At 40.9% G+C, this 20816-nt stretch overlaps 1 protein-coding gene across 1 annotated transcript in view; it reads right to left on the bottom strand.

The window, feature by feature from the left end:
- Positions 1-1594: 1594 nt before the first annotated feature.
- The window catches only part of IL23R (interleukin 23 receptor), a 72910-nt gene continuing 53688 nt past the window's right edge, over positions 1595-20816 (bottom strand). Inside the window, exons 8-11 of the mRNA XM_006171403.2 lie at positions 11533-11622; positions 8277-8376; positions 5500-5590; positions 1595-2622 (exon numbers count right to left, since the gene is read on the bottom strand). Coding sequence (XP_006171465.1) covers positions 1969-2622; positions 5500-5590; positions 8277-8376; positions 11533-11622 — 935 coding nt within the window. The 3' untranslated portion in view covers positions 1595-1968. The remainder of the gene's footprint in view (positions 2623-5499; positions 5591-8276; positions 8377-11532; positions 11623-20816) is intronic.

The raw sequence follows: 20816 nt of genomic DNA, 5'->3' as shown, positions 1-20816 counted from the left end.
ATGTGTAAGAAGTCCCATTTTTTCTGATTATCTGCTCAGTTTGTTATAATAAAATTAATAAACCTGAGTATAAATTACAATTGTTGACAACTGTTAGAGAAGAAAGATTCAGTAGGTAACCCACCCTATTTTCAAATTATTCTGACCATAGAAAATTTTTTCCTAAACCGTAACAATTCATCAACATAGAGAAGTCTGTATGGTATCATTTCTTGGTTTAAAATATGCATTTAAGATTCTTTTTTTTTTTTTTTTTGAGAGGTTTTTTGCTATAGTGCACGTGCGCTCGCCAGACAGAGAGAGACAGAGAGGCAGAAAGCAAGAAATCACCCCCCAGGGGGGATGGCCACAGCACAATCCCTTCTCCTTCATTCTCCTCTTGGGATCTTGGGCACGCACGCACACGTGCCCAGCGTGAGTTTCAAGCCACTGGGTCCGGGACTCGAACCATGGTCGACTATGTGGGAGTACAGCGACATAGCCATTACGCTAACTGCTGATCCCTGCATTTAAGATTCTTAAGATCTTTCACTTCTCAATATCGACCTGGCTGGTAGATTTCATCTTTTGTCCCAGTTCTTATTGACGATGGCCATCAGGAGCATAGGTCGATAACGGTTCTGAGGCCACCAGCACAAAGGCATTTGGTGATCAGCTAGCAATGTCTGCAGGAGACATTGGACTCCAGGCAATGGCAGGTGTGGCAAGTACTTGCCATCCCAAATTTGGACAAATATCTGTTTTGACTATCATTTTCTGACATATATCTAATACATAATTGATAACAAAACAAAAAATAATTACATCTTGTTGATCTACTCTCTCTCATGGATTCTACTGTGGTGCAAATAATATTCCAACTATGCCATAGGAGAACAACACCAGCACTCTTCGCTTGAATGAAGACAGCAACTTTAGAGTTTCTGTACATTATTCTTTTTTTTTTTTTGGAGAGATTTTTGCTATAGGGCGCGTGCGCTCGCCAGACAGACAGAGAGACAGAAAGTGAGAAATCACCCCCCGGGGGGATGGTCACACCTCAATCCCTTCTCCTCCATTCTCCTCTTGGGATCTTGGGCACACACGCACACGCGCCCGGCATGAGTTTTAAGCCACCGGGTCCAGGACGCGAACCACGATCGACTATGTGGGAGTCCAGCGACATAGCCATTACGCTAACTGCTGGTTCCCTGTACATTATTCTTGTACAATTCTTTTAGCTGAAATCACACTAAGAGAAAATCCAATCCCTACTACCTGAATGGAAAGTGGAAGAAAAAAAAAAACACACAAACATGGTAACTGTTCCTCTGATTCTATTCTTTATTTGTTGTGATATTTGGCACTATATATTTATTTAAAAATTAAATTTTCTGGGACCAGCAGGTGGCATGGTAGTTAAGGTACTGAAGTCTCACATAGCCAACCATGGTTTAAGTTCCGGACCTGGTGGCTTGAAAATCACGTGGGGCACATGTGCATGCATGCCCAAAATCCCAAGAAGAGAATGGAGAAGAAGGGACCGCAGCATGGCCTTCCTCCCTGGGGGATGATGTCTCATTTTCTCTCTCTGTCTCTCTCCAGTGATTACACATACTCTACAGCATAAAACTTAAAACTTAAAAATTTTTTTTGTTTCTTCCTTTGCAAACAAAGTATTAGTATTTCTACTTTAAACTGTTATCAGCATTTATTTCACTACCACCTATTCTGTATTATTTTTTTCTTTAAACAACAGAGTTGTTCTGCATCTTTTAGTGAGGTAAAATAAAGAATGGCTGATAACTGAAAAAAAATGCAGAAAGTATCCTTAATATTACTCCTCTTTTTATGACCCTAAGAGCTTTTCATTTTTGAATCTCAATTCTCTAAAGTTTAAAAATGAAGCGGAATTAGATTTTCAGTAAGAGGAAGCTCCAACTTCCAATTGCAAAACCATCTTCCCATATTGATTTTGACCACATAACTCTACTTTTCTAAGGGTGAAATCCTATTGAAGTGGTTTTCCAAAATATTTTGTGGGAAATAAGGATTAATAGCTGGCAACTCCTCATTCACGATCCCCAAGCAGGAAACCAATTCATCCGATAGCCAGGTCTGTCCTGGAATAGTTTCACTGGGTGAGTCATTTTCCAAGAGTGTAGTAGTTTCCTCTGCTGAGTTTCGTCTTGCAGAAGGACTACAGTCTTCTAGATTTAGAATGAGGTCTAATTCTTCAAGAAATGGTGAGTTGCTTAGCAAATTTATACTTGAAATAGAAAAAGCAAAATTAGGATATTTTTTTAATCTGGCATTCTTTTCCAGGTTTAAGGAATCAGCCGGTGGTTTAAGAGTTGAGGAAGTGATGTCATCATTGTTGCTGAGATGGTTTTCCCCGGGGAGAAGATTTGAAATTTGGGGTTTATACCCAGCGTTGGGATCAGGGATATACACAACCGTAGTACTGGCAAACAGTGGATTTTGCGGGCAGTCTCCTGTCTCAAGGGATCCCGTATTCTTTTCCTGCTCGTAGTCAGTGGGTTTGGATTCTTCTGGGAGAAAGATTTCTCTTATCTCTGTAATCAGAGGATCAACATACAGGACCTGCTCACTGGAATTATGATTGATAAAATCACTTTGTTCCTAGGGAAAAAAAAGACATTGTTTTCTTTTACAAAGGACAGTTAAAGGGGCCAACTGGGTAACTGAATAAAGATTGAAATTTTGCTTTTCCTCAACTTTCCTTTTCCCCACCCTTTTCTCATACTGTTTCTCTTCCTGTAGGATTTCCTCCTCCTGTCCTTTGTTATCTGGCTCATTTCCAAATCTTTACTCATCTCTCCCATGAGGAGACTTAAAGGAGGGAATAATAAAAAATAATCCATGACTTAAGCATAGATCTTGGTTTAAAAGTTTTAACAGGAAAGAAGAATCTTGCATATTAACGTGTACATTATTTTAAGGCCTTTTCTAAGTTAGACTTTGGAACATGTCGGACTATTTTGTAATATTATGGAACCTTACTATAAGAAAATACCTTGTTGCTTACATAAAAGGAAAGGAGGAAGAGTTCTATTTTATTTACATATTGAGAATGAGGTGGTGATAAATGCTTCAGGCTGAAGTTCTCAAGGTGTGCGGCTGCTGACAATTCAAACATATCTGTGATACCAAGAAGGGTGGATGGAGGCTTTAGCCTGATGACTTCTGTGGGCAGTAAGTGGACTGGAGTCCTTCCAGCTGATGTCTGTTTCTCCCTCTCTACCCAGGGATACCATGATAGCCACTGAACTGAATGTGTCTCCCCTAACCCCACCCTATTCACAAGTCAAAGCCACTGTGATTTTATTTCGAAGTGGGACTTCGGGGAAGAAATTAGGTCATGAGGGTGGATCACACGTGAATGGGACTAGCGTTTAAGAAAAGATGCAAGAGGTTCTCTCTGCCATGTGAGGAGGCAGCTGTGAGTAGAAAAGCCCCCACTAGGAATCAAGTTGGCTGGCACCCTGATCTCCAGCTTCCCAGCTGCCATCACTGTGAGAAATAGTTGGGGTTCCTTGTGTTATATTATTCTGTCATAGGACGCCACTCCTTGGTCTATGGGACAGAAAACAGAATGTCATCTCAAGGAAATTCTTAAGTTCACCTCTAATTTCTAAGAGCTCAGAACAGGAAGAGAGTTTGGCAAGGAGGAAGATCTTGACTCTAGTGGTCTGAAGTGTCATTACGATTTCTCCTGAGGCCCAGTCTTCCCAGGGAACTTGCCCAGTTTTGCACGAGCTCTACATGGGGTGTTGCTTAACTGAAAGCTTGACGTGAGGAATGGCTGGAATAATGCTGGAACAGTGAGTGGGATTAGACCCAGCAGCTCTTGTGCTAGGGAACTTGGACTTGATTCTGTTGACCAATGTTTTGCAAACTTTAAATTAAAAAAAATGTTTTTAAGGATAGGAATCTTCTGTCAAATGCCATGAGGCTGGGGAAAGAGCAGATTAAGGGCTCATCAGGGCTTCTGACAGCACCACTTTTCTTTGTTTAACAAATACTTTGTCTTCCTACCCAACAGGCGGCTCCAGCCTCTGCTCACCTTGTCCCCTCTCCTTTGAATGCGCTCCCTTTCTCCCGAGTAATTTCTGCTCGCCTCTTAATGCACACCTCTCTACCCTCATCGCGTTTGGGCTCACTTCTGTCACTGCACTGACATCGCCGCTTACAGGCTGGTTGATGTGTTTGTTCTACTCACGAGGCTTTGAGGCCCTTGATGGCTCAAGCAGAGCTGGAAAATAGCAGGAAAGCACATAGTAGAACCTTCCCCTCCTCCATAACCAGCAAAATCCCTGGTATCCATAGGGTCTTCCTCGTCCACACCTGTTCTTCTTTATTGAGATGGAAACCTGGTCCCTCCCCCACCCCGGTGATAATCATCTTCCGCAGTCCTCTCAGACTTATTTTCTCTCCTTCAGGTCTAGAGAATAAAGTGGTGGCCAACCTCATGGCCTAGTGGTTAAGGGAGCCAGACTCCACAGTCCAACTATGCTTTGAGTCTTGGTCCTGGAGACTTGAAAAACACACCAGGTTCATGTGCATGAGTGCCCCAAATCCCAATGAGATGAAGAAATGGAGAAGAAAGGAGTGCAGCATTGGTGCATGCCATTGGTGGGGTGCTCTCTCTCTCTCCCTTTCTATCTCTGGCAAGGGTATACGCCTTCTTGCTTTAAAAAAAAATCAAGTAGTGCTTCCCTTGGGGTCTATCTCCTTTCCCATCTCATGGAAAACAAAGGCTTTGCACCTTCCTAGGCTCATTCCATTGAGCTTTCCTTCTCTCTTTCCATCATCCTTGAAGACATCCACCAATGACTTGGTCACCAAATGACTCTTGCACCGGGTAACCTATCTTCCACGTCACTTTTCTCTATGCAATAGCATCACTTTTCTTTTTTCTCTCTTTTCTCTCATCTCTTTTAAGCAGGATTTGAAATATTTACAGTTTTGTTTCTACACATGTATATAAGGGGGTCTTTAAAAAGTCTATGGAAAATGCATATTTTTTAAAAAACTGCATGAATTTCAAATTTTTTGCACCAAAATATGTTAGTACTTTTTTATTTTATTTTTTAAGGCTTTTGGCCATAAGGAACATGCACTTGCTGGAAAGAGATAGTGAGAGGGAAAGTGTGAAGTCACTCCCCAGGGAGGAGGGCCACACAGCAATCCCTTCTCCTCCTGGTATTTGGGATACATACATACATATATCTGGCATGAGTTTCAAGCCACCAGATCTGGGACTCGAACCATGGTCAGCCACGTGGAAGTCCAGTGTCCTTAACCACATGCCACCTGCTGGTTCTAATAAGCTAGTACTTTAATTCCATTTTCCAGAAACTTTTTCAAGTCCCCTCATTTACCATTATACTAATAGGTATGCACATGTATTTATTTAAGAGGAATTTCATGTTAACTATTAGACCGAACTCTTGGTCTCAACGGCCATTCAGATTTTGTTTGATGGTACTGGGTTACCTGGAGCATTTTCGCAACATTACTGTTTTCCATATTAGGAATATCTTCATGAAGCCACTTTGGCATTAGCAATACGATTTTCCTCTTAATTCTAAAAAAGCAAAAGCAAAAATGACACATTAGAAGAAGTGCATTACTTTAGAATTGGTACAGGCAGTCATGTAGGAGACTAGGAAGTCAATGAAAATGAAATATATAATAAAGCACAAACTCTGAGTCAGGAGCTAAGATTTCCATCTCTCTCTCTCTCTCTCTCTCTCTCTCTCTAAGAGAGAGATTTTTGCTATAGGGTGTGTATGTTTACCAGAGAGACAGAACGTGAGAAATCACTCCCCCCACCCCGCCCCAGGGGCGATGGCCATACTGGAATTCCTTCTCCTCTGCTCTCCTCTCAGGATTTTGGGCATGCATGCACACGTGCTGGCATGAGTTTTAAGCCACCGAGTCCAGGACTCTAACCACAGTTGACTACATGGGAGTCCAGTGACGTAACCATTACCCCATCCGCGGATCCCAAGGTTTCCATCTCTTACTTAAAGGAAGTTAAATAGGAAGTTGATTCACTATCTTTTAAGATTTTCCTCTGTTTCTATTCTGTTTCTTTCTAAGGAGTAGAAACATTTCAAAACACTCCACTAATGTCAAGATCATTGGGAGAACCACTGTGGCAGTGAAACTGGACACACCTTGAATATGGCAAACCAGTATAAGCAAAAGACGTCAGTGTGGGGAAACACTTAAGGGATATTTGGTAGAATTCTGAGGTGACCATAACCACAGAATATTAAAGAAGAAAACACTATACACTAAAACTCTGAAATGCAAGCTCTTAATTCTAAATTTTGTCATTATTCCAAATAGGGCTGTGATGATAGTGGGGGCTGGGGGACCTCAAACTTAATGTGAAAGCTGGGAAACTTACCTTGCCGTTATGTGGCACAGTGAGAACTGGGTTTTACTAAGACTGGGTGCTTATTAAGGATCACGGGGGTGGGGAGGGGAAAGAGGGAGAAGCCACAAACCTCCACTTCCTTCCCCAGCTACACCGTTGGCTGTTCCTGTGTTTAGAGGCACTTTGCCCATTGGCGATACAAACCAACTTAGGCAAAAAGGTTGTACCAAGAGCTTAGAAGAGCCTAAAATGATGTCAGACACATTTTTACATATTAACAGCGGGCCCACTAACAGACTCATTGATCAGACTCATGTATCTATGGAAGTTGGTTCTTGAAGGACTTTTACTAAGTAACAACCAAAACGGCTGAATGAAATTCACTAGCCCAATTTAACCTTGGGGACTTCAGGGTAAAGATAATTTTTTACACGTGTTTTTACCATGTTTTATGATTCTGTTTTTTAATCATTCACACTTTTTCTGTATTTAGAATTAGATTGGATTAGTAAATTTATGCTACTGTAGCAAAATTTTTATACAGCTTGCTGAGACAGTGAAAATATATTTATGAATATATCTCAGTCACCTATTCCTGGTGTCATTATATTTATAATGTTTTGCCATCTGTTGTCCAGCTTTGTATCTGAAATAAGGCTTTTATAAATAATGTACAATTATGTTAAATAACAATATCTACTCATATGTAAAATAGTTTTATTAGAATTATCTTTTATTTCTTTTATCTTTTTAAAAAAGTCACAAAGAATTGACTATTTTCTTGAATAATTAAACTAGCAAAGAATTGACTATTTTCTTATCTGTCATTACCAATTGGAAGCTAGTTTTTAGGTTACCCTTAGTAACAACATTATCTAAAATTGCACACTTATTAGAATATCTTTGGATAATAAAATATATATATGAATATTTTTATATTAGTTTGAACATTAAGCTATTTCAAGTATATTTTAAAACAATGTACAATAAAATTCCCCATTAGTTTGTTCACCGCATGAGAGTGTTGAGGATATGTTTATTAATGTGTAATTTAAGTTTTGAAATATTACTTTCTGAGGGAAACAAACCTATGTAGGTAAATCATATTTTATTTGGAAAAACGCATTTAAAATCTTTCTACTCATTTTGATTTTAAACTTGAGATAGAGAAAGATTATCTCACGAAGCAAGTGACGCCAAAAAAGAGACTTAGTGCCAGCTTGGCAAAGAACGCTCAGATGTGTCAAAATCTCCGAGTAATTGGATATATTAGGAGGCTGCCACGTTAAACAACTCAAGTCTGAACAGATGAGAAACACTCAATGCATCTAGTAAAATGTAGGCATAGCTCTTTACCAACACCGTATTGAGGAAAAAAGAACTGATTGAAGGAAGCCCAAAAGAAGGGGTAACTGGTAACCAAGTGGCAAATTTAAAGGTTGCCCCTCTTCGCACTGCTTGAGCTCATTTGTTTGGGTAGAATTGGGGCAGGTTATGTCTTTACCACCCTAAAGAATCCAGGCACTGTGGGTAAACTTGAATAAAAGCCTACGTAGCCAAGGAGAGAAGAGGGCTTTGATACCCGCTGTGTCTGGACTCCTGGCTCAGTGCTCAGTGGCCTGGGGCTGGGACTTAGCCTCTCCAAGTCTCAGTTATCTGTAAAGCAGGCCTTAGCACTGTCCTGGCGGGGTCACTGTGAGGGCTACAAGGATGGCATCTGTGCAGAGCTTGGCTCAAGTAGGTTCTCATTAAACATGGTCGTGTTCCTTTTTCTGAATAAAAATATTAGTAAGTAAATTTTTCTAGTAAGTAACAGAATTGACTACAGTTTGATGGTACATATACATGATCTAAATCAGAAAACAGAAATTCTACAAAAACCTACCCAGTCCGGAGTGATCTGTTAAATATCCCAATCAAAGAAAGAACTGAGAACGTAACAGTGAAGACCATTCCCAACAAAAATCCAACGTCTTGCTTGTGGTCTAATGAAAAGTAAGAAAGATCATTTTAATGAAGCGTTAGCGTTTGTGAGATGATGGAATAGTTATTCTCTCTACTCAAAGTGAAGGTCACTGCTTTCAAAGGAAAAGGGGAGGGGGAAGCAAATTCAACCTTTACCTGGGACTATAAAGTGACCGCCCTTCTAAACTGCACCGCTATACCCCAGGAAACGTTTTGCTTGAGGAAAGTGGGCTGCAGGTATCTGATGTCAGTGGGTTTCTAGAAGTGCATCTCTGGCAAGTGTGGTCAGCTTGTGCATGCGTATTTTATATAAATACATTTAGCAATGAGCCTCTTTTGGTTTGTCTGACACAGGTGAGAATTCCCAGTTGCTTGTACTGGTCTAAAGCTGGCCACAGCCACAACGCAGGTTTTGGGTTTTTTTTTTTTAACCTTTTGCACAAGACAGAATTTATTGCAGCTTGTCATCATTTTTCAAAATTTACTGTTCGTGAATATTTTCCTGCCGAGAAAGGACATTCACTCTACTTAGGATAATATAAACGATAAGAAGAAGTCTAATCCCCATATATCTTGCACTCATACTTATTTTTAAAACATGCTTTTCTTTTTGCATTTTGAGGTTGGATTAATCTCCTGAAATCTCTACATAATCAATATGATTTATTCAACATGTGTTACCTACCAGGCTCATCACTTCACTTTCTCCCTGGTATATGAAAAGCTCTGTTTTTAAATATAGAAGCTAGCGGAGAAATGACTTCTCTTAGTGGAATATGTTCTAGAATCTGGATGGGTGCTGGCCTCCCTTTCATCCTCCCTCCTCATTCCCCCCCTTCTTTTGCAAGTGTTTATTGGATACTAACCATGTAGTAGACACTGCATTGCCTGTCCTAGTTATATCTCAGCTGTGCCTAGTATACACTAGGCAGTGGGCGGTGGGGGGCACGGAGGGGGAAGTAGAGGGTGTCTCTCAGCTGTCCCATCCCTCTCCTAAAGCTAGTTGGCTATTGGTTGCAGGGGGTCGTATACCTTCAGCACACTCCAAAGTCCCAGTGGGATATGGAATTACTGTTTTTCTAGGTTGAAGAGCTACTACTGCTCAGGGCTGGCAGGTGGCATAATAGTTAAGGTGCTGGACTCCTATGTGATTGACCAAAGTTCAAGTCCAGGATCCAGCAGCTTGAAACTACACCGAGTGTGTGTGTCCAAAATCCCAAGAGGAGAATGGAGGAGAAGAGATTGCAGTGTGGCCATCCTCCAGCATGTGTGTGTGTGTGTGTGTGTGTGTGTGTGTGTGTGTGTGTTGGGGGGAGGGTGATTTCTCACTTTCTGTCTCTCTATCTTGCTCTGTCTCTCTGGCCAGCACACACGTCCCATGGCAAAAATCTCTCAAATATATAAATAAATAAAGAGCTACTACTGAGTATTTCAGGCAACTAATGGGGGTGGGTACTGGCTGTCATACACCCTCGGGCATTAGGGCCTAGAAGAGTATAGTACACCTTCAGGTTAACATGGTGTCAGCCAAAGAGCCCAAGGAATAAAGCAGTATGCCCAAGAACGTGACCTGAGATACCCAGGTTGGCACTGAACTCTGCCTATTATCAGCTGTCACCTTGCGGCCTAATTATAGACCTCCTGAGGCTCAGGTGGCCTCTTCTGTAAAGCAGAGATGAGCTGATATGAGTTCCTAGCCTCCTCCATTTCCACGAAAATCTCAGGGTGCAGGTCTGTGTAGGCATCTGCAAACAGGGATCTTTACTGAATTAGGGTCAAAACTGATTTGCATTAGGGTCAAAAATGATTTGCATCTACAAATTCAGTGCCCCCATCTTGCTTCATTTTTTTTTTTTTTTAAATAACACTTCTTCACCCCTGACTTTTCTTCTTGTTTTGTTCTTTCTCTGCTATCTATCTGGGGGGATGTTCCACGAAGACAAGAGCTTTGTTTACTTTTTCACTGCTATTTCCCAGAATAGTGTCTGGCACATAGGAGTTGCTTAATGAATATTTCTGGGACAAATAAAGAATATCAATGCAACCGGCAATTGATTTTTTTTTTTTGGAGAGATTTTCGCTATAGGGCGCATGCATTCTCCAGACTGAGAGAGACATAGAGACAGAAAGCGAGAAATCACCCCCAGGGGGGATGGTCACACCGCAATCCCTTCTCCTCCATTCTCCTCTCGGGATATTGGGCACGCACGCACACAAGCCCGGTGTGAGTTTTAAGCCACTGGGTCCGGGACGCGAACCATGGTCGGCTATGTGGGAGGCCAGCGACATAGCCATTATGCTAACTGCTAGTCCCCCAGCAAATGTTTTTGTACTGTCCCTGCCAGATTCCTATGAAAGAAGATAAATGGTCTATCGGTGGTCAATGATGAAATCATAATGCCAAAATTGCTTCCATTTGAAATGTCTGTTTAGTTATATTTGCCCATTGTACAACCTGAACTCTTTTTTAATGCCTAAAACATTTAGATACGCTCTTCAGTAGAAAAATAAAATGGGGACTGGTGTGTATAAGAGGAAGAGCACAGACTTCAGAGTTCAAAAGAATAGGATTTGGGGACCAGCAGTTAGCGTAATGGCTATGTCGCTGGAGTTCCATGTAGCCGGCTGTGGTTCGAGTCCTGGACCTGGTGGCTTAAACTCACGCCAGGTGCGTGTGCGTGCGTGCCCAAGATCCCTAGAGGAGAATGGAGAAGGGATTGCGGTGTGGCCATTTCCCCCTGGGAGCTGATTTCTCACTTTCTGTCTCTCTGTCTCTGTCTTTCTGGTGAGCGCACGCGCCCTATAGCAAAAACTTCTCCAAAAAAAAAAGATTGAGAAAAGTGATGCATATGAAACTCCTAGCGTCTGGTAGACCTTTCTTTTTCTTTTCTTTTTTTTTTTAAAGGAAATTTTTGAGCTCTGAGCCCCAGGACTTATTGAAATAAAAAATAAAAAGGTATCTAACTCATCACAAGTAGGGGCAAATTCCATCTAAATGACTCTTTAGCTTTAATTTTAAACCTATCTTCGTACTTTGTCAATTATTTTCCTATAGAAAACACATGGCATATCTTAGTGTTCAGCAGCTTATGCCTGGCATGCAATTTTTTCAGTCTGAGGGTTAAAATGGGTCATTACTAAAGACCATTCAAAAAGCCAAAGTGGTATTTTCTTACCTGAAGTGAGATGTTCTTTAAAGATGGAAGCCCTCAGAAGCCGGGAATTATGAGCGCCAGGCTGAGATGACTTTGGTGTGATCTGGGGAACTTACACAGAAAAGAGCATCAGCTTCCTCCATTTTGCACTCAGGGTTTCCAGTTTCCTTTAAAGAGTTTCTTCACTTGGTCGGAAATGATTAAAGTAGATCAGTAACTTTAATTGTTTTGAAAAATAGGAAAAAAAAAAAAAAGCAGTGGCCTTTGGGTGTGTGTCTTTTGTTCTAATTGGGTAAATCTCAAAGGACAATTAAAAACTACCCAGTGTTTGTAAAACTCCAAGGTGGCTCCACTAATTTCATTAGGCTTCTGAACAACAAATAGACAAGGTTTATTTCACTGAGCCAGGAAAAAAAAAAAAGAGGAAAGAAAAGAAGAATGAAAAAAGGGCAATAACTGGTTTCTACTTGGTTTCTTCCAATAGACGATGCAATAAAGTTTAGGTTTCTTTAAGAGCCCCCCCAAACATGTCACTTTTGCTTTTGCATGATCTTTGGGGGTGCTGTTCACCCACCCTCTCTTGGCTCCCTGCAAAAAACTCAGTTTTGATTAGCAGTCACTTTGGGGTTGCAGCAGGGGCTAGCGGAGAATGCCATTAATGACTTCTCTCTGCTCCTTTCCTGCTGGCAAGGATCCTGGCCAGCCCTGTCTCTCCACAAAGGCTGTCAGGACACTGTTAATGAAAGCTTCTGACCAGGGCGGTGCACGCATACTTGGCAGCTAACCTGCTTTCAGTCTAAACTCAAAGGAGTCCTGGAGTTGCCTCGCCTATCTCCTCCCTCCTGATCTTGAATAGCTGCCAGAGGTGACTTCAAGGGCACAGTTCTCCCAGGTGACAGAAGACATTTCTGAAGATGATTCTAAGCTCTGGATCCCTGACAGTTTCTCAAGTCCTATTTATTCAGTCCTTCTGTTTTCGGTGTTCAAGGTTTTCTTCTTTAAAAAAAAAAAAAAATTACTTTGGGGCCAAGGAGAAATCACAACTTAAGGCGTCCTTAATTTCACTGAGCTATCACAGACTTACATAATAAGCTCTGTGGGCCATGCAGCTCTCTTTGAGAAAAGGATCATACATTTGGAATGAAAAGGTTCCTATGGGTCTTTGAAATTTTTGAGAAAGGCCAATTTGGGTGCAAGCTCAGCTGAAGGCTCAGTTTCTAAGAACAATGAGTAGGGGATTTTAGAAGATGAAAACATCAGAAAAGCAAAAAGTTCTTTACTGTATTCTTATCCCAGCTTGTCTACAGCAAGAGCAGAATATTTCACTGTGAATTGTAATAAAGCAGAGATTCTTTCTGGCTTTCCAGTGATCTACTAAGTTCCTTTTTCTCCAGGTATGTGGTTTCATTAGACTCTGAGGGAACAAGGTCATGTCCTAATGGCCAACAGCTAGGCTTATTCATCTAAATTCATATTTTACAGGCCAGTGTTCATTCCCAAAGAACTCAAGCAGCAGTCTGTATCTACACTATTTTGAAATTTTAAGAAAAGTAATATTAAATTTAAATGTAATATAATTTTCAATTTGGCAGGATCCTAGGTTTAAAGCATATGCTGCTGCATTCTTTTTTATTTCACTTTTATTACTTTAATGTCAGGATTTTATTTAAAGAGGTTTTTGCCTTAGGGGGTGCTCAAGGAAGAGGGGAGAGGGAGAGAGAGAAAGAGAAACAGTGAGAGGGAAAGTGCAAAGTCAGGGGCATGGCCACACCACAATGCCTTCCTCTTCATCCTCCTACTGGGATCTTGGGCATGCACAAGTGCCCAGAGTGAGTTTCAAGCCACCAGGTCAAGGACTTGAACCACAGTCGCCCATGTGGGAGTCCAGCCACATAACCCTACGCCATCTGCTGGCCCCAATGTCAGTGTTTTTATTTAAAAGTAATAATAAGGCTGTCGGCTTGTAACACAAGCTAATGTAATTCTGTTGTATAAAGTCCAGGTGGTTATTTCACAACGAAACCTCATTCAGCTATTAATTCACATCATATAAAATCATTTTCATATCTGATTAGGACTTTATTACCCTAATAGGGAATAAACATAATCTTCCTTCAGAGTCTATTTGTTATCATAGTTTCAAATCAACCAGGTGCATTCATTTAAATTAGATTTAAATTAAAGTTATTTAAAAGGGATGCTTAAGTGTCAGAGGATATTTCACAATGGATCAGATATCTGAGGTAAGATAGCTTGTAAAGTTGTCAGTGAAGAAATGAAGCCATGACAACATTTTTGAGCTTAAGACTGAAAGGATACTATAGAGACTATATTTTTCATGGTATACCGCCACCAAGTGGCTAGATCATTTCTTTTTAAATATTTAACGTCTTTTTATTTAAAAGCAACAATTATAATGAAGAAAAAATTAAAAGGAGAAAAAAGACCATCCTTAAACCACCTCTTAATCTGCCTACTATTAGTATTTTATAATTATTTTCAAGCATTTTAACATAGAAAAGCTTTCACAAACAGACTGATGCACACCTACACAGAGCCTTGATGACTGAAAAATACTGTTTTTATGTCAGCTCTAGTCATCAGTGTATTGCTAGAAAAATGTGCTAGAAAAACCTCATATATTTTCCTAAAGTAATTGCAGTATTATGTCCATAATGGGACATTCCTGCAACAGCATGTTAAAGGATGAGTATTATTCTCACAGGACATACTTGAGTATTTCTGGAACAACCAGATCATCCTTCATTTCAGAAGCATCATCCTTAGGGCTATTTAATATTACATACCCTAGCACTGGACTTTAGATTTAGCTTTATGGAAGACAAATGTGTTTGTAGGGGAATTAGAGTGATTTCCAACAAGAGGTACAGCTTCTATTGTTAGACAAACTTAAAGCAAGGCATAGCTACATTCTTGGGGCCCTCAATTATCAGGTTAGTTTAACCAAATCTGTTCAAGAGGACCTTGTTTTAGCAATAATGTGTTCCATCTATTTTCTCTTCCTCCATTTCCCCCTCCTTTAGGGATTTGGGGCATGCACACACATGTGCCCAGCATGTTTCTCAAGCTACCAGATCTGGGACTCAAACTGTGCAGTTGTCAGTGTGGGATCCAGCTGCCTTAACCACCATGCTGCAGGCTGGCCCTTGTTATTCTTTTTAAAGTGAGTATTTAACAACTATTATGTTCCAGACACCACACTAGATTGTACATGCTTTCTAAAAATTTCATCCTCTCAACAACCCAATAATGTAGACAATACTATTGTCCTGATTTTATGGATGAGGAAACAGAGGTATAGAAAGGACAAATAACTTGGCCCAAATCACCTAGGTTAAGATTGAAGAATGGGGGTTGGCAGGTGGCATGATGGTTGGGGCGCTGTACTCTCATATGGCCAACCATGGTTCAAGTCCTAGATCTGGTGGTTTGCTTTCTCACTTTCCCTTCACTCTCTCTCTGTATTTCTCTGGTCAAATTGAAAAATAATAGAAATAACAAGTAGAATGAAATAAATATGTTTTTAAAAAGATTGAAGAATGGAAATTTCTATCCTGTTATAACATGTACTTGGTGATTGTCACTGATCCCATTAACAACCTCCCCTCCACAGAAAGATGGCTCAGGGTGAGACAGTGCAGTTAGCCTTGCATTGGCTTCACCCACAGTGAGAAGCTCTAGGCATTGTCCGCTGGGGTCTGGCCATAATGTGTTAGAACTGCCTGGCTCTGGAGGGCTCCAGACCCAGTACAGTGGGCCGTGATTGGGGTAACACATGTAGCACTGATTCTTCAAATCTTCCAGCCTAGAGTTATTTTGTTCCTAAAACCAACTATTTCCCTTGATTGAGCGAGCAATACATACTAATTATAAGAGGTTCAAAATTATAGAAGCTTATGAAAAAGAAAATACAATTTTGTATTTGCTCACAGACTAGAAACAATACATTTTGATATTTGTCAACAGTAGTTTCTGTATATCTGTACTTTAATGGAGATCTCAGTTGTTAATAAATGTGTCCTATTGAAGCAGGCCAGCCTAAGAGTTAGCAGGAGGGCAGCCATTTTGAAATTGAGAGAGGCCTCTAACAAGAACAATCTGACCAAGTGCTGGGTCATAGAGAGATCTGCTTGAGGAATGGTCAGATGAGAAACCAAGACTGAGTGTTTGAAGGAATCAAAATAATTACTCAGGGGAAACCGATGGACTCCTATTGATTATAGTAAGGAATGATTTGCACATGCTTATATCTTACATCTATACATACTGAAAACAGGTTGACCTTGTTGACAGTTTGCTAGAACTAGAGGCCTCTTTGTAACTAACTACAGAAATAAACTCCCTTCTTCTCTAGCCTCTGCCTCTCATTTCATTGTGATAAGCAGCCCCTTGACTTGGTTGGCTGGTTACACCATCTTTTTCATTCAACATTAATGAACGTTTCCTCATCTTATTAAAAATTGGTCAGAACATCATCCTTAGGGCTATTTAATATTCATCATGTCCATCCTATATTTATTCAGTCATCCTTTAATTGAGAAACTGTATAGCTTGGCAGTTTATCAGACACCAGCTGTGGACTCAGTGAAAATAAGTTCAAGTCTGGGCTCCACCACTTGGTGTTGCATGGCCCTGAGCAAGTTGCCCAACCACTCTGTGAGTCCATTGCTTCATTTGTAAAACTGGGTAATATATTCATCATGTCCATCCTATATTTATTCAGTCATCCTTTAATTGAGAAACTGTATAGCTTGGCAGTTTATCAGACACCAGCTGTGGACTCAGTGAAAATAAGTTCAAGTCTGGGCTCCACCACTTGGTGTTGCATGGCCCTGAGCAAGTTGCCCAACCACTCTGTGAGTCCGTTGCTTCATTTGTAAAACTGGGTAATAGCAGTGCTTTAAAGCTCATGAGATTTGATGAGATATTCCTATAAGGCATTTAATACATGTTTTATACAAATTAAAGCCTTAATAAACATTAGTTACTACTATTGCTGGAATTTTAGATTGGCTGTAAATTTTCCTTATTATAATTAGCTTTTGGATAAATATAATTGTATGTAAATGTCCTTTCCATAGTTATGATCATTTCCTAAGGCTATATAGTTTTATGAGTGGAATTACTGGGCTAAAGAGTAGACACATGAAGATTTTTTTTACATTTGCCCTTGTCAATCTTGGTGTCAAAGCCATGCTAACCAAGGCCTGACTCATAAAGACTATGATCTGAGCTGATTCATGGACCTTTCTGGACTTTTCTTTGAGAAGGTTCTAAATATTTAAAAGAGATTAGTCATTATGAGGAAAGCTTCAAAAAGTTCCTGGAAAATGTATATCATTAAAAAAAAAAAGGATGGATTTCAAAATTCCTTTGCACCAAAATGAATGTGTACTTCAATGTCATCTTTCTATGAACTTGGTGAAGGCCCCTTATTTTGAAAGTGGCAAAATGTATGTTTTTCAAACTATTGGCAATTTTAATCTCCTGTCCCATTTTTCTTAAAACACAAATACCTCCATTTTGTTTCTCTCTTTCTAATCTCCTTTTAATAATTCAGTAATTTCACAGTATTGAAATGCTAGCTCCCTGGGCCTGGACAGTTTAGCTCTGTGGTTGGACTCAACATTATCTGGCCAAGGGCCCAGATTTGAAACTAGCCTATGTCAATTAACAAGGCAAAGACAATGGCCAATTATAAGAGACTCAAAAAGTATAGAAAAGCATGAAAAGAAAAGCAAATAAACACCAGAGGTCAGAACCAAGCAAATGATATGTCCAAACAAACTCATGACCACAGCCTGAAACACAAGTCAAACGATGACTCAGGTAGTGTCACCGTGTGTACCAAGGATAATGTGGTGGGTGGCATAGACATAGTCAAGGGATTATCACTGTTGTCCTGGGCTGTGAGCACTTGGGATGTGTGGAGACAAGAAGGTGAGGTGTACACAGGGCAATCCTATAACTAAGGAAAAAGAATAAAAGAGGAAAGGGAAAGAAGCAACAGCCACTCAGGGAATTTTCTATATGACATGAACCATGTAGAGAGAGCGAGCCTTGTGTCAAAGTGTAGCAAAACTGTATTTGCAGGAATGGACAGCTTTCAGGTCAGTCCCAAACCTACTGGTTAAGGTAGATGGATCCCATATGGCCAAATGTGGTCCAAGTCTCAGCCCCAGCAGCTTTAAAAAAAATAATAATTATTTCATTTTATTTATTATTATTATTATTTAATTTTAATCTGTTATAAGGTATGTGTACTCACCAGAGAGTGAGAGAGAGTGAGAAAGTGAGAGAGTAAGTCACCAGGTCTGGGACTTGAACAGTGGTAGGCCACATGGGAGTCCTTAACCATGTTTGGCCATTTGGCAGTACATCACTTAACCATCACACCACCTGCTGGCCTCCACCTGGAGTGTTTATTAAGTCACTAGGTCTGGAACCTGAATAGTGCCGTCAGCTATGTGAGATCCAGCCACCTTCACCACACCACCAGCTGGCCTCCAGTGTGTGATCCTTTGTTACTGCAGCAATAAGAAACCCATATAGGAGATCATTACTTCCTTATGAAAAGCATAACTTTATTCTGTATTGGGAGGTTGCAGACCTCAGAGAAATTGTGGAAGCCTTCTGAGTTGTATTTTAATCTGCAGAAACCGGGTGTGTTATTAGGGACGGGGCCTGAAGATGAAATAAACCTAGGTGAAATGCCTAATGGAATTAGTTACTCAAGGAACACTGTCTCTGTTTTTTTTTTTTAAGATTTTTTTTTGGGGGGGAGAGATTTTCACTGTAGGGCGCGTGCGCTCGCCAGACAGACAGAGAGAGACATAGAGACAGAAAGCAAGAAATCACCCCCCAGGGGGGATGGTCACACCGCAATCCCTTCTCCTCCATTCTCCTCTCGGGATCTTGGGCACGCACACACACGTGCCCGGCGTGAGTTTTAAGCCACCGGGTCCGGGACGCGAACCACGGTCAACTACGTGGGAGTCCAGCGACATAGCCATTACGCTAACTGCTGGTTCCCCACACTGTCTCTGTTTAACACAGTTTAGTAATCAAGAATTTACAAAGGTATAATCCACTTCTATATAGATGAATCATCAATCTCTAATTACAAGCAACAGAATTTGTGAAAAACACATTTTGGGCACCACTGTCTAATTTGTATTATATTTAGTGGCACCTATATTTGGTTCTATTGACATAATATTTGTTTTTCTCCTTTTGGTACGGAAGAGCCCTGAAAAATTAATGAGCATTTCTAAGAAGTCAGTGGTACTGTAACAATCTGTAACGTTTGTGAGAACAAAGTAAAATGCTGTTTAGTGTCTTGCTCATACTTGCCTTCCTCTGGAAAGTTGTCAAAAAAAGGACTAATATGATTTCTCTGGGAAAATTTTATACTGCAAGTAGCCGTTCAAGCAAGTTAGTTACTACAAAATGTGACTGCTCTGCCCTCAGGCCTCTAACTTGTCATTAAAGGGGTTATAGAGCCTGTGCCTTTTCTCCATTGCAAAGGGATCTACATTCCAGTTCAGAACTGAAATACATCCCTACCTAGAAGTTCTTGCTTCACCTTTTTTACATCAGTAGCAAGTTTACAGAATTGACTAGCAAGTTTATAGAACTGACTTTCAGGGACCAGCAGTTAGCATAATGGCTATGTCACTGGACTCCCATGTTGTCGACTGTGGTTTGAGTCCCAGACCTGGTGACTTAAACTCATGCTGGACGTGTGTGTGTGCGTGCCCAAGATCGTGGGAGGAGATGGGATTGTGGCGTGGCCATATCCCCCCGGGGGGTGATTTCTTGCTTTCTGTCTCTGTCTCTCTCTGTCTTTCTGGTGAGTGCATGTGCCCTATAGCAAAAAACTCTCAAAAAAAAAAAATTGACTTTCACATTTCATTGTTGATTTTCCCCACAGACAAATATTTTTTCCTTCTTTGGGGCTCATTCTGCACTGCTTAAAGATCCAGAATATCTGGGCCCACAGGTGGCATGGTGGTTGAGGTGGCTGGATTCCCACATGGCCAACTGCACAATTCAGGTTCCAGACCTAGTGGCTTAAAAAAACACAGCAGAGGAGGGCCAGCAGGTGGTATGGCGGTTAAAGCGCTAGACTGCCACATGGCCAGTCGTGGTTTTAGTCTCAGACCTGGTAACTCACTTTTCACTTTTCCTGTCTGACTCTGTCTCTCTGGTGAGTGCCCTATAGCAAATTTTAAAAAATTAATAAATAAAATTAAATAATCTTTAAAAAAGAAGTTTCTTTTTTTAATCTTTCTTTTTACCTTAGGGCACATGCACACACTGGAGAGAGAGACAGACAGACAGACAGACAGACAGTGAAAGGGAAAGTGAGAAATATCACCCTCAGGGGGAGGGGTGGGGATGACCATACTGCAGTCCCTTCTCCTCTATTTTCCTCCTGGGATTTTGGGCACACATGCACACACGCCTGACATAGTTTTTATTTTATTTATTTATTTATTTATTTATTTATTTATTTATCTATTTATTTATTTAAATCCCTTCTCCTCCATTCTCCTCTCGGGATCTTGGGCACGCACGCACACGCACCCAGCATGAGTTTAAGTCACTGGGTCTGGGACTTGAACTGCGGTCGACTATGTGGGAGCCCAGCCACATAGCCATTACGCCAATTTCTGGTCCCACCTGGAATAGTTTGGAGCCACTGGCACCAGGGATCAAACCGTGGTTGGCCAAGGGGGAGTTTAGCGACAAAACCGCTACACCCAAAAATTCTTTTTTTATTTTTTTAAGAGAGATTTTTGCTATAGGGCACATGCACTTAAGCACTTGCCAGAGAGAGAGAGAGACAGATAGACAGAAAGTTAGAAATCACCCTCCAGGAGGATGGCCACACCACAATCCCTTCTCCAGTCTTCTCTCAGGATTTGGCCATGCATGCACACGTGCCTGGCGTGAGTTTTAAGCCACTGGGTCTGGGACTCAAATCACAGTCGACTACGTGGAAGTCCAGCGACGTAACCATCACACTGCCTGCTGGTTCCCCACTAATTCTTTAAAAGTTACAAAACAAAAGACCAGACATGTACGTGCCCGTGCCCAAACTTCTGAAAGGAGGGAGAAATGCAAGAGAAGGGTCGTGACATGACCATTCCCCATGGGGAGTGCGTTCTCACTCTCCCCACCATCCCCAGAGAACATGCCCTCTATACACATTTTTTAAAAAAAAAAACAAAGAAAGAAAAGATCCAGGAAGGTATACAGTGCTCAACGTGTGCGATTGA

This window comes from Tupaia chinensis, unplaced genomic scaffold, assembly GCF_000334495.1.
Source record: "Tupaia chinensis unplaced genomic scaffold, TupChi_1.0 Scaffold149502_1, whole genome shotgun sequence".
In the NCBI taxonomy this organism is placed as follows: Eukaryota; Metazoa; Chordata; class Mammalia; order Scandentia; family Tupaiidae; genus Tupaia; species Tupaia belangeri.
This window is presented reverse-complemented; position numbering and strand designations above follow the sequence as displayed.